The sequence below is a fragment of the Pistacia vera genome, unplaced genomic scaffold, assembly GCF_008641045.1.
Source record: "Pistacia vera cultivar Batoury unplaced genomic scaffold, PisVer_v2 Contig294, whole genome shotgun sequence".
NCBI lineage: Eukaryota > Viridiplantae > Streptophyta > Magnoliopsida > Sapindales > Anacardiaceae > Pistacia > Pistacia vera.
The window spans coordinates 1,259,825-1,275,215 of NW_022196106.1; the positions used below are offsets into that span (position 1 = coordinate 1,259,825).

Below are 15,391 nucleotides of genomic sequence, written 5' to 3' on the forward strand. Positions count from 1 at the left end.
CTGACCCATACTCGTCCAGCCTCCCAGTCTCAACCACAACTATTCCAGCTGTTACAAATGTTGAAGCTTTCACATGATAGTGATACAACTCAAGGGTTTAACAGTTTTAGAAAACTGCTAAAATCCTGTTATAAGAGGTTTTGTGTCGGTGTTTGTGTTAACATCTCAAATTTCAACAGTCAAAGTCTCTTTTATTTTTTAAATCAACCGTTCAGTTGGACAAACACGGCTCTTTTCTACCCAATATCTGCTGTGCCGTGAATCCCACCCGGGAACTTAATTTCCTCGTTAAATTAGGTAGGGTAGATGAATTTTAACAGTAGACGTAGAGTAAATCAAAGTCTCTTTTACTTTTTAAGTCAGCCATTCACTTGGACAAACACAGCTCATATGGTTATTTTATTTTATTTATTTAATTAAGATTTTCTACCGTGCCGTGTACCCCAACCAGGAACTTAATTTCCTCGTTATTTCTTTGAAGGAATATTAAGTGTCATGGAATTTTCCACCTCATTCCTTGGAAAGTCTTTCTTTTATAGGTACAAGTATTATTATTATGTAATTAAATGGAAATTAAATATTAAATTAATTTTATAACTCAAGAAACGAGACTGTGGAATTTTTGTACCAGGACTTGATCCAGAAATTAGTTTATTTATACCTTAATTGGTATAGATTCCTCGCAAGATTGAGACAGAGGGGTACGGGTCGATCTTTCATTCTTTCTCGCACGCAAACTAAAGAAGAAAAATTAATTTAGGAATTCTTTTATAATGTCGGCTACTCAAGTCAACAACACATGTTTTATGAGACACTGATTCAATAACTATTATCTTTTTCTATATAAACAATCCAAAAGAAGAGCGGAAGGACAAAGTTATAGTGTGAGTACGTAGACTTGGTTAAAGAAAAAGTGTGTAAGAGATCTGAACGTGAGAAAAAGAGACACAGTTTTCATTTACTTGCTATTAAAAAAAAACAGTATGATTGCTCAGTGGGGGCAGTCGGGAATACGGCAGATTGTGTTATTTAATTAAGAAAAAACAAAGAGTGTTTATATGCAGATAGTGTTATTTCTAATAAATTGGGGTCTTAATCTTCAATTAAAGTGCTGATATCTGCAACCGATCCTGTATCTGAAGAATAGTATATTTGCACAATCCAAAGAGTTCCACACATTGTAATCATGTAAGTAGTTGAATGGACTTGTTTATTGTTGAAAATTTGCTAGTCAGTTTAGTTGTAGGACAATTATTTGTCTGCCATATTTCTGGTTGTGTTCTATTATTATTTGCCGTGGATGCATATGGGTGTATAAGCTAGGAACTAATCTTTTTTAAACTAATTATATTTTGTTCAGGTCTCTGGACTTGAATATAGAGGAAGGTACAGCAGGGCAAGTTTCCAGGGAACGTAGAGACAGAACAAATTCATTTTCGGGAAGTTCCCAAAGAGGTCCACATTGTGGTTTTGAAATTCAAGGGATTAGTAGAATTAGAGAATTACCAAAATGTAATGATGGGAAGCTTGCTAAATTCTTGCTCGGTTTGAAGGCACTCCTTCACCGACAGGAGCTTTGGGGGGAGCGGTATTTTTTGTTCCTGTGCGGGATGGCAAATTCTTGGGGTACTGACTACTTATACATGCCGGTGGTGAATGATGATAAAAAGTGCCTTGAATTGAACAAGGATGTTAGAACTATGGATGTCGTTGTGCAAATACTATTGGATTAATTGACAAAATTCTTCATTGATAACCACAATTTAGATTTAGGCTATTATATAGTTTTACATTTGATTCCAAATGACTCCCAAAATGATTTTATTTGCCTAATTTAAATCTAATAAAATAATATATCATAATTATAAAAGGATAATAAGATAATTCTATCCTAATAAGATAATAGCATAATTATAAAAGATAATTATAAAAGACTTAATACAATTATAAAAGATAATAATAAAAGACTTAACATAATTATCCTAATTCTAAAATAATCCTAACATTGTCTTCCCCTTCAGCTCAACCTTGTCCTCAAGGTTGCAAGGTACGACACCATCAACAACAGTTATCCCGGTTCATCCTCGTGCTCATCATCATCCTCCTCCACTAGCAAGAGAAAGAACTTGGCCCTGCAGCGATGCCTAGGGTAAAAGCGCTCATCGCAATTATAGCACAAACCTTTGTTGCGTCATTCTTGCATCTATGTTGCTGTAAGTCGTTTAACAAGCAAGGAATCCGATTTGTTTGGAGTTGGCAAAAGGGCTTGCTACACTGAAGGAACATTAGGAGTTTATTTAATAGGATCGCAAGTTTGGGGGCTAGCAGATTGCAAGTATAGGTGTAGATCCTGGAGCTTGTCCTCCTGCAAGCGGGTAAGACTCATGGCATGGTTGAGGGTATGAGGCCGGAAGGACTGCACCTCCCTTCTGATTTTGGTTTGAGCCCTAATACAAAGCAACTTAGAAGGAACATACCTGGAAGGCCAGAAACTTGATTAGAGAGTTCCTCAAATTCTGTTTGATAAGTGACTACAGAACCTGTTTGAGTAAGTTTCGCCAACTGCCCATGGTAATCCACAAATTCTGCAGGCCCAAAACAAACATCTAAATCTTGTAGGAAAGAATGCCAAGAACGGATCTGCCCATTGGAATGCATCCAGCGATACAAAGAGAGAGCAAGCCCATCCATGTGGAAGAAAGAGATCGTCAACCATTGCTCAGTAGGGATATTATGGTAATCAAAGAATTGCTCGGCTTTAAATCTCTAGCCACGCAAATCCATGCCCTCAAAATGAGGGACTTCTAAATGGAAAGACTTGGGAAACAAACTCTTAGAAGTCGATCCACGTCACCCCGTCAAATCTAAAGATGATTCACCAGAATGATGGTTTTGTTGTTGGTTTTGTTGGCAGGTTTGATCGAACTTGTTGTTTAGAGCTGAAATCTGCAAAGTAACATCTTGAAAACCAACTGTCAAAACTTCCAATTTCTCTATTAAAGAAGGAGAGTCTTTGCCTGGGCAGATCGTAGAGCCATAATTTTAGCAAGCTGCTCATCCAAAAGATGCAAGCGAGTGCCTTCAACCATAACTAGGGAACGAGAGCACCAATGATTTTATCATTGGTGCTCTCGTTCCCTTTTCCATGGTTGACCTTTCTCGCCTAATGGCTTTGGAAGAACTTGTCTCAACATGGGGCTAGATTGGATGCTCAAGAGGTCAAACTTGACTCCCTAGAGGGTCTTTTGATGGCTATTACACTAAAACTGACTGCCATTGATGCCAAGTTAGAACAAGAACGAAAAGAAAAAGAGCTCATGGAGGACAGTGATGCAAGTGGCGATGACACTTCCTCGCCCGACTCGATTTCTCATTCTTCTAGGTCTGCGCCACCTGATAAGCCTTTCCAATTGGAGGTGCCTCTCTTTAATGGCATGGAACTGTAACTCACGACCTTTTCCCTGGAACCCAAAGTCATTTCTCAAATGGGCCCCATCAACCATTCTATAAAAACAATCCTCTACCACTACTGCCAGCCCTTACCAAGCCTCCCACGCGTTCCGACCTCTCTTTGATGTCACTACCTGGCATCGTGTGGGCTCACGACAAAGGAACAAGCGACTTCTTTACCATGCTGATTATAGGGTTTGGGATATGATCTGTTTATATGAGGAACAGAGACCTCCAAGAACAAGAGATTGAGAGATTAATTGACAAAATTCTTCATTGATAACCACAATCTAGAATTAGGCTATTATATAGCCTTACACTTGACTCTAATGACTCTCAAAAGGACTCTAATTGTCTAATTCAAATCTAATAAGATATTCTATCTAATTAATAAGATAATCTGATAATGACATAATTATAAATGACTCAATATAATTATAAAAGACTTAACATAATTATCCTAATTCTAAAATAATCCTAACATTGCCTTCCCCTCGGGCTCAACCTTGTCCTCAAGGTTGCAAGGTACGACACCATCAACAGTAGTTATCCCGGTTCATCTTCGCACTCATCCTCATCCTCCTCCATCAGCAAGAGAAGGAACTTAGCCCTACAGTGATGCCCAGGTTGAAAGTGCTCATCGCAATTATAGCACAAACATTTGTTACGCCTTTCTCCCATTTGTGCCGCCGTGAGTCACTTAATAGGCAAGGAACCTGATTGGCTTGGAGTCGGCAAAAGAGCCTGCTATGCTGAAGGAACATTAGGAGTTGATTTACTAGGATCGCAAGATAGGGGGCTAGTAGATTGCAAGTATAGGTGTAAATCCTGCAACTTATTCTCCTGCAAGCGAGCAAGACTCATGGCGTGGTTGAGGGTGTGAGGTCAAAAGGTCGGTTTGAGCCTTGATACAAAGCATCTTAGAACTTAGAAGGAACGTGCTTGAAAGGCCAGAAACTTGATTAGAGAGTTCCTCAAATTCTGTTTGATAAGCGACTACAGAACCTGCTTGAGTAAGTTTTGCCAACTACCCTTGGTAATCCAGAAATTCTGAAGGCCCAAAACAAACATCTAAATCCTGCAAAAAGGAATGCTAGGAATGGATCTACCCATTGGAATGCATCTAGCAATACCAAGAAAGAGCTAGCCCATCCATATGGAAGGAAGAGATCGTCAACTGTTGCTCGGTAGGGGTATTATGATAATCAAGAATTGCTCAGCTTTAAACCTCTAGCCATGTGGATCTGTGCCATCAAAGCAGGGCATCTCCAACCGGAAAGACTTAAAAGGTGGCACATACCCAAAAGAATGCGAACTCGAGCCAGGCGGGGGAGTGCCATCGCCACTCACATCACTGTCCACCAAGGGCTCCTTTAGTCATCGTCCTTGTTCTAGCATGGTGTCAATGTCAGTTAGTTTTAGTGTAAAAGCCTTCAAAAGACCCTCTAGCAAGTCAAGTTTGACCTCTTGAGCATCCAGTTTGGCCTCATGTTGAGAGACAAGTTCTTCCAGAGCCTTTAGGCGAGAAGGGTTAGCCATGGAAAGGGAACGAGAGCACCAATGATAGGGTTTGGGATATGATCTGTTTATATGAGGAACAGAGACCTCCAAGAACAAGAAATAGAGAGATTAATTGACAAAAATTTTCATTAATAACCACAATCTAGAATTAGGCTATTATATAATCTTACACTTGACTCTAATGACTTCCAAAAGGACTCTAATTGTCTAATTCAAATCTAATAAGATATATTCAATCTATTTAATAAGATAATCCTAATTCTATCCTAATAAGATAATAACATAATTATAAATGACTTAGTATAATTATAAAAGACTTAACATAATTATCCTAATTCTAAAATAATCCTAACATGGTCTTTGTGATTTTCCAACTGCGTTTTGATTTACTCTAAAACGCAAGGAAACGTTTGTGGATCATCTTCCTAGTTGACCTTTTAGTCGTTATTCTGGTCGGACATGTACGATAGTTTTTGGCTGCCAAATGTTCTTTCTGTATATCACCATATAGAATTGAGATTATGTGACCTAATTATGAGCTGCTTATATTTCGTTTCTAATAGAAACTAATTAATCTTGAAAAGGAAGTTTTATTGTAACTGTTTTTCTTAGCTTTTACAAATCTGATTCTGAGCTTTATATAGAGTTACATAGAAGGCATATGAGCCGGCACACTAAAACACAGCTTAAACAATCTTCTGCTAATGTAGACTCTCTTTTAACTTGTGACGCTGAGAACACGCTCTGTTACAGTTGAGTTGATACTAAAGAAAAAGAAATGACAGTTTGAAGTTCGTTACAAATTATAATATACTTTTCCAAGTCTCATCTCAAAGTTTTCATTTGTAGATATGTGTTTTCGTAGGTCACATTATTTATTACTTACAGGCTCTGAAGTGTCCAGGCGCTGCTGATTTTGTCTATCAATCAGAAAATAACGAGAATGAACTTTATGTTTGTATTCAACCTTTTTCTTGTCCAATATGCACTAAGGATTATCCGGATGTATCCACTATTTAGATGTAGATCAGGAGTTGTAGCAGACAACTGGAGAGAATTTTCAGGAATACTAATGTTCATAACCTTAATTTTTGAGAAGCTGCAAGCGTAAGTTAAACTAAACCTTTTATTCATTGATTAATTTACACTGTTGGTCTAATATATGTTGAGCCCTCACCTATTAGTTTAAGCTTTAAGGTGGGATGACAACTTAACATACACATTTACCCTATGTTGTGTTCTCTAATGCTTCACAAATCGGTTTTGCTAGACTGAAGGCAGAATTTAACATATCTATGCATTAATGTTTACTTAACTATATTTTATAGATAGGATTGTTAATGCCAATAACTTATAATCATCGACACATTGAGATATTAGTTATTTAAATTATCCAATTTATTCAATTGAATTGTTAGTTTGTGTAAGTATTTTGGTTTTGTCAACCTATTCGTTCGGATTGGTGCACAATTACAAAACCCCTGCCTAGCCAGGTATTTCCTAAGTGTCTCTTGGCTATTGAGAACCTAGAAAACGCACGTCTAGGAAAGAAGTTTATTTTAAAATCCTATTTAAAGAATAAACTTGTAGTTTAAAAACAATTTTTTTTTTTTTTAAATTATAATAAGTTCATTGTACAAGTCAAATAATATAGTTTCTTTTCTTGAAGTAAATTATGAAATCCATAGTAATAATTACTAGAAACATACACACTTTTACAAATTTTACTAGCAATTTGATTTCCTTTATTAACACAAACATATTTACTCCATTATAGAACATAGACATATTTACTACATTATGAAATATGAGCATAATTACTACACTAAATACTAGTAAAACCATTCAATAGTCATCATTAAAACATCCCTCATGCTCATAGCGTCCCTCAAAATCCTCTCCCAGTTTCATGCCTTAATCCTTACTTGCAAAATATTTTAAAACATTTCGTGGGGTGAGCGCTAATCGCTCAGTAAGGGAATATGGCTATTTATAAACTATTAAGGTTTATTATACAAGTATATTACTCAGGACCTTACTTATCTACAAGACATGACCTTCATTCATTGACATTAGCATGTCATACACTTTGGACTTTTCTCATAAACATAAGTCATAACATAACCATACATAATATAACATAAAACATATATGACTTATGCAATATTCATAAACTTGACATGCTTATTTCTTTTGTCTTTGTACTTGATGTTTTCATTAGGCTTTATTATCCGATCGGATTCATTTGAACCATTACCTTGTTCTTGGTCGTCACCTCAAAGGACTCATGGTTTCCAAAAAGATTTCATTCCTCTGATCTTGGTTTATACCTCAAGAGACTCATGAAATTCATTCTTTAACATTTCATAAATTCATTCATAAGTCAACTAAATAAGCTATATGCATTACCATTATGAATGCAAACATATGGGATAACATCTCCTATGCTCAATCATACTATTCATTCATTTAACATGTAACCTTGGCCAATTGCACAACTCATCAATCAATTTAGCAAAACTTCATGACATAAATATTCTCCTATTAAATTCATTAACTTAAGTCATTGAATTTCTAATACCACACAAGGAATTTCAATAGTAAGATTATTCAGTGGATTATTAGAATTTATTAAAAAAAAAAAAAAAAAAAGATGGGAATTTCTATTAAGGAGGTGGATGCCATACAGTTTATCACTTTTCAAGCAATGTTTTCCTCATTTTACAAATCGAATTGATTTTTTCCTAAAACATAAAAGTTTTAGGTCTATTTCTTAGCTTTTTAATACTTCAAGAATCAGCTCAATCAAACTTTGATAACTTCAGTTATAACTGATTCAGTGAAGCACATACAGTATTGGTCTTAAAAAGCCAAATCCGAATTCTATTCATTGTTAACTATGCCACCTTTATTTGTACATTCATAGTATTTCCCATATCATTCTAAGTATAAAAGGCCATGAAAACCTCCCTTTTTACAGAACCAAAAAGTGCCAAAACATCGTCCAACTACAAATCTCTTAATTGGAATAATCATCCTCCATATGCACACATACACCAATCAACACATCCATTCACACAATCCATAACCAAAACATAGCATCACACTCAAATTAACATAAATAGATGTAAGTTTCATCAACCCTAGGTGTTATCAATTGTAGTCCTAAGGAAGACTTTTTTTTCCTTACCTTAGTATTCAAAGCACAAAGACACTCCTCCTTAGCTCTAAAGGTTCACCCTTTCTACCTTTCACACATAACCACTTATGAATTTCTCTTTTAACTAAAAATCAAAACAACTAGGGTTTTGAAACTCACCTTAAACCCTAAAATTGAAGTTCTTAAAGTGTGGATGTGATCTCCTTCGAAATTCAACTTGAAATCCAATGAAAATTTGAGAAGAAAATGCTTGGATTACTGGCTTTTATGGTGGATTTGAGAGAGGAAGAAGAAGATGATGCACTTGGGGTGTACAAGGTCGACTACTCTATCTTAAAACCTTGTAGATATTTACTTCATTACTACTCTATTATGATTGGTCATTAAAAGTTAGATATAAGGGTCCTTTGGCATAGATTTTTCATATAAGGGCGTTTTGGTCATTTCCACCACAACATAATGATTAGCACTCATTTAATGCCATTTGAATTCTTTTAAACACTTGGTAATTAAGCAATCACATTAGATAAATGACTAATTTACCCTTGGTGCACTTTTATGGATACTTAATTCATATGGATTTGTATGAAAAGACCATTATACCCTTGGTTACTGTTTACGCAATTTAACCATATCAATCAACTTTATGACCATTCTACCCTCATTTCTCTTCAATGACATCACCCCTTAAACTTTATAATGGCCACATCTCGAAATGCATGCAAATTGACCATTTAACCCTTCCATTCAAAAAAAAAAAAAAAAAAATTATTTGAAAAGGTAAATTTCATACCTTAGGGCATCGGAATAATAACGCGGGGTTTACAACAATCTATTTAGTTTCACTTTAAAGGTGTTCACCACTAAATCGAAGTTATCACAACACATCTGGCAGATTTTATTTTAATATTCATGCATATTGCACATGCCTTAATTAAATGTGATTATATTTCAAATTGTGGAAAGATTTTTTGTGGACATTATATATTATGTGAGTTGGAAAAGATTTTATTTAATTATGATTCAATAATCATTTTCCTAAAAGAAGATTATGATTTTAAGAATTCTTTTCTTATAAGAAGATTATAGATTAAAGAATTATTTCCTATAAAGAAGTCTATGATCTCAAGAATCCTTTCCAAAACAAGTTTGGTTTCTTATTTATCCTTTCAAAGTCACTCAAATATAAATAATCTTTTTATTATTGTGACTTTTTGAAGGAAGTCATATTATTTACCTTTATTATTCTTTGAATATTTTCTTTGAGATTGTTTAGTTTTTATAGGTTTCTGATATGCTTTCGTAGGCTTTGAATTACCGTGTTTTATCTCTTACTACATGAGTTGATTCTGGAATGTTGTTCCATGTTGAGATCTATGTGTTCGAGCTGTTACTGCCAAAGTAATTCGTCATTGTTAAAACTTGAGAGGAGCTCAAGTGCAACCTGGTGGTCCCGTGGAGGAGAAGCTAGACTATGAAGATTTGAGGTTCAACCAAAGTGTAAATATTGAAGTGTTGTCCAAACATGGAGTTTTTACAACTGATACTTATTCTTGTCTTTCTAATTGAACACATAATTATTTTATAGTAGATTATCTTCTTCTGGACTTGGTCCCATGGATGTAGACATGTTGCCAAACCATATAAAATTGAGTTGTGCGCTTTATTTTATGTCATAGATGGTTTATATATTTAATCATTAGTTTAGCAACTCATTAAGTACAACGTGCATAAGTAATCTTATTTCCACATAAGTTTTAATCAACATGGTAAGGGTTTAAAACTTTCAAATTTCAGAAATCTTAAAGATTTATATCTTTCTTTCCTCTCTTTTTTTAACCTCTACATTTTCTTTTTTCTTCTATCTTCTTCTGACTTAAAATTTAAAACCTAAGAATGTTTTTCCATATATATAATATTTATATGTAAGAGCTGCTTGTCTTTTAGGTAATTGGATCTCTGTGGTACTTTTTCGCCGTACGAAGACTGACTGAATGCTGGAAAAAGACCTGCATAGATCATACTGGACGTGGTTCTTTTTACTGTCATGACGGATTTGCAAACCATACATTTCTAAATGATTTTTGCCCGACAAAGACACTTAATACAACAATCTATGATTTTGGAATATTCTATGATGCTCTTCAGTCTGGTATTGTCGATGTTAAATTCAACAATGGACAGAGGAAGACTTATACTTTCCGATGGACCTTGCAAAATCTCAGGTTTGTAAGTACATACTATTTATACTCATCTTCATGTTACTGATTTATTTACCAATAAATTTGTCACATATGCATTCATTTCTCTTTTATTTATTATAACAATTTTTAGAAATGTGAAAAAATGAAGAGTTAACGAATATATCCCATCCAAATAATAGCTTAATGATATTTTCTACCCACAGACTTTTAAAATACCACTTTACTACCCAAATTTATATTCTAGCGGAACAAAGAACAAACCTGTTCTAGGCTATTGAGGCTTTTGAAGAGAGGAGACTAATGCGTCTTTTGGTGGTGGAATGTTAGATTTTGATGGTTGGGATTGATCGGAATTTGACTTTGGAGGGGCAGTTGCGCAAACCCTAATCGCTTAATTGCCGTCCACTGACGAGGTTGGCGGGAGTAAAGTTTAAGGAGTTTTGGTGAGTGATGATCAGGGAAGAGAATGGTGGTAGTGTGGGGTTGCAACAATGCCGAAATTGGAAATAGAATATATATTTGGGTAGTAAAGTGGTATTTTAAAAGTTTATGGGTAGAAAAATGTCATTAAACTATTACTTGGGCGGGAAAAAGTCGTTTATTCAAAAATGAATACATAACATTTATTCATTAGATTAGTACATTGATAACACGGATCATTATTCGTATGGTTGACTTTTCCTTCCCATGTATATACCATGCACCTTATAATTTTCAACTTAATGGATTAATGTATACAAATCCAATTATTTGCAGCGCTTTCGGTCAGGGCCTCCAAACAAGTGTGGATATCTCAGAAAACGTTTTCGTTATCTCCATCACTTACTTTGGTGTAGCATTTCTTGTCTATTTTATTGGGATATTCCAGGTTTGTACACACACAGATAATATATATATATATGTAATCAGAATATTATATTTATAACCTAAATTATGTCAGTATCATACTTACGGTAATATAGGATACACATTTGTTTGTTTACTTGATCCAGCAGAAAATAAAAGTGGGTCAAACATGTATATGTAACCATTCATGCGTTCATCCAAAAATATCATTGTCACTTGCGTATTTATTTCGTCTCATCTAACTGAGATCTCAGAGTAACTTGATTGGTTAATTTTTCATATGAATGAAAATGTTGTATAATATTGATAATATGATAACGATCATAACGTCTGCCTTAAACTTCTCAACTTTTATATCCTTAATTAAGATGATGCACAATTGATTTCTAGGAACTGTGCTTCCTGTGAAACAGATTAGTATAAACTACGGATCGAGAGGATTATTCAAGATGAAGTTGAAGAATCGAGAGATAAATCAGTGGCTGTCCTTCAGAGGGATCTCTATGAATCTCCAACAGCGGATTGAGAAACACCCGCCAAACAGTTGGGAAGTGATCAAAGGTGTAAATGTAAAAAATTTGCTCAATAATCTTTCCAAGGACCTCAGAAGCAATATAAAGCGCGAACTCGGCTTAGACCTACTAAAGAAAGTGAGATTCCTTTGTCTCTATATAAAGAACTCTGCTAAGACCATTCTGAGCTTACTGGATATATTCTCATCCTTATTTTTTACTGCATGTCCAGGTAGACGAGTTTGCAACCTGAAATGAAACAAGTTTGGATGACCTTTGTGATTGTGTGACGGCAGCTTTCCATGATGAACGGACTCACATTGTTCGGGAGGGAGATCCAATTGATGAGATGCTCTTTGTGCTGCAAGGCACCACTGCAACTACCCCTCGGAGGACTGATCATCACTCTAGTGAACAAGATCTTCTTGAAGAGTGTGACTTCTTTGGAGAAGAACTTGTTGCTTGGGCTAGAGATGACGCTTCACCACTCAACCTCCCCATCTCAACCAGAACCCTTCAGGCGGTTACGAATGTCGACGCCTTTGTTCTTATGGCTTATGACTTGAGAAAAATATTATTCATAAAGCACAATCAGGAACTTGTTTCAGACAATCTTTCTCTTGTTTCATCTGATCAGCACCAAGGAGAGCCTGAGATCACTGCAGAAGAACAATAAATTCGTAAGGTGTTGTGATGTATCTTGAAAGCGTGAAGACAACAAGAAGAATATATATATATATATATATAATGTTGCTTTAGTTTTAAGCAATTTCCTCGAGTTTAACTCTAGGTTAACTAGACAGAACTTGAATGTATATCCAAGTGATACTAGCTAGCTAGCTACATTTAAGCGCCGTTATTATATAACATCAAACTAAAGTATACTACTTAATTATATAATCCAAGTAAATTTTCAAGTACAGTGTTGAACTAAAAGCAGTAATTTATTTCCGACATAATAATTTAATTAGTTAGTAATCTTGCTGTATAACATGGGGTTTTTATGAACCTTCTAAAGAAACAAAAATTATCAAATTTTATATGATCATTTTGTGTATATAATAAAACAGAAAAAATACTTTTATATCTTGTCATAATGCAATCGATATTGTGGAATATTCATGTTTGTCAAACTTATGACTTGTGTATGCACAACAGTTATGTGTGCACACTAATTGCCAATCTTATAATATGGTTTGTTTCTTATGTCTTGTGTGTGCATGATAGGCTATTTGCAAGTGTACGAAATCGTACAAGTAGTAAACTTCGAGTAAACGAGTGTCGAATCCCAAGAGAACTACTCACCAAGTACCGAACTAATCATTTTATTACTATTTGATAAAAACATAATTTTAAGAATGATTTAATGAAAAATAAAACAAATTAAAAACTAAATAAAAGCATAATTGTATTCATACTTTGGTAAAAAGATCAATATGACTAAACCTAGGGCACAGATTTCATATCAATTTAATCTTATACATTGACAATTATTGCTAACCTAATTAAGCTTATTTTAAAGGTCAGGCTTCCTAATATTTTACTAACTTCTCTCGAATAATTAGCGACTTAACCCTTAAGCAACAATCCAAAATATCTCTAAAGTGGATTTAGAAGCTAAGAGATCATTAAGTTCTATGAAATCTTATGTATTGACAATTATTGCTAACTTAGGGCACATATTTCATACCAATTTAATCTTATGCATTGACAATTATTGCTAACCTAATTAAGCTTACTCTAAAGGTTAGGCTTCCTAATATTTTACTAACTTCTCTCGAATAATTAGCGACTTAACCCTTAAGCAACAACCCAAAATATCTCTAAAGTGGATTTAGAAGCTAAGAGATCATTAATTTCCATGGAATTTATCAGAGCCTCACAGATCGCGGTAACCTATATATCTCTAGCGTTCGCTCAATATGTGGTTTTATTACCTTAGACTAATCATGTTTCATCTCTCGATCTCAACCCAACCCATAATATCATTCAAATCTTGGATCCATAAGAATTGAAAGCATTATACACAATAATAAAACATAGAATTAATGCTCAATTAAAATTAACAACAATAAAATCAACACATATTCATAAATTGGGCTACATTTTTAGCCCTACAAAAGAAATTTAGTTCATAATTGCAGTAATAAAAACAACCATTGTATTAAAAAAAATGAGTTCAAGAAATAAAAATAGATTAACTTCTCTAATTGGCGAATGAAAACTACAAGAATTTTGATCTCCAAAATAGTAGCCGCTCTTTCTCCTCCTCTAATCTCTCTAAAAACTAATTAAAGACCCTTATTTATAATGCTAGGGTTTGGAGGTTAATTAGGAAAGAATTAAATACCTTAAACAATTCAATTTCGGACTAGGAAAATAAAATAACCCAAACAGGCCCGCAATCCATCGCTACAGTGAAAGAAACGGTCGCTATAGCAATTGTTCTTTCTGTCCCACGAGTCTGGAATATTCAAAATTTGGCAATGTCATCAACATGAACATTTTAGCTCTCTAAATAATCTTTCCAACGCCATAAGAATCATGAAATTCAGATTTCTACAACTCAAGTGATGATCAAAACATCAAAGCATGCTTGTCTTGAAGAATTTCCAGGTTTTAAGTCTTATCTTCAACGCATCATAACTTCCTCATTTCAATTTTGATTCTTGCATCGTTTGTTCCTACTCATCAAAAATTCCATCTACATTATTCCTCTTCATTCAAATATCATTTTTAACCTAAAAACGCTCAAAACACACCCTCTGATCCCATAAAAGGTATTTATGAAATAATTAACTCAAATTTCACAATAAAAACACATCTTTCCACAAATAGTCTAATTGAATCACTAAAAAAATATGTATTTTCAAGCTCTTATCAATGCATAATAGTTTTGAGTGCACACTGGTTGCCAGACTTATGTCTTAGCTTGTTTCGTATCAATATCAGTTTGTGCTTGCACACCCACTTCAGATATTTGCAACTTAGCACGAGTTGTATGTCTGATATAGTAGAAAAGATATTTGTTTATTTTGTCTCTACCTTTTTAGGACCTTTTACATGGGTCATATTATCCTTAAGTGGTCCTAGGGAATAAAGTTTATTTTCCTGATTTGTTTCGTGGTCTAAACCAAAAGAATGAATACTTTCCTTATTTGGACAAATATGGGTTAGCCCCTTGTTGGTTGACGTGGCACATATGTGTTGAGTAAGAAACCCTACACTATATATCATTCTTTTTGCGTATTTGAATCTAACCTTTTGATCTTTTATTTCTTTTGTACTGATAAGAGCTTGAAAATACACATTTAACTAGTTGTTTATGAGGATTAATTGTCAGAAATTAGGCTTGATTTGGTAAAGTTGCTTAATATTTTCATAATTGTCTTTTACGGGATCACAAGTGTTTTTGAGTGTTTTTCAGGCTACTAGTGCTTAAATATTATGCTCAGATGAAGAATCATGTCAGCAACAAAATGAGTGATGAGTAGAAATGAACAGATCAAGAATCGGAGTTGAATTGAAGAAGTTATGGAGGTTTGAAGTGAAGAGAAGATTCTAGATTACGCTTCAGCTTGAGCATACCTCGGTCTTTTAAGAATATCTTGAGCTTTAGAACTCATTAAAATGATTCTTTAACTATTGGAATGCTAATTCAAAGGGCTACATTTCATATGTTACCACTTCTCCAAATT

At 34.4% G+C, this 15,391-nt stretch overlaps 1 protein-coding gene across 1 annotated transcript; it reads left to right on the forward strand.

Moving 5' to 3' along the window:
* Positions 1-3,248: 3,248 nt before the first annotated feature.
* On the forward strand, positions 3,249-12,369 carry LOC116135145 (cyclic nucleotide-gated ion channel 1-like). The gene is made up of 5 exons (XM_031420851.1): positions 3,249-3,416; positions 10,079-10,356; positions 11,092-11,203; positions 11,595-11,925; positions 11,990-12,369. The coding sequence occupies exons 1-5, from the start codon at positions 3,249-3,251 to the stop codon at positions 12,367-12,369; spliced, it is 1,269 nt and encodes a 422-aa protein (XP_031276711.1).
* The last annotated feature ends 3,022 nt before the right edge of the window (positions 12,370-15,391 follow it).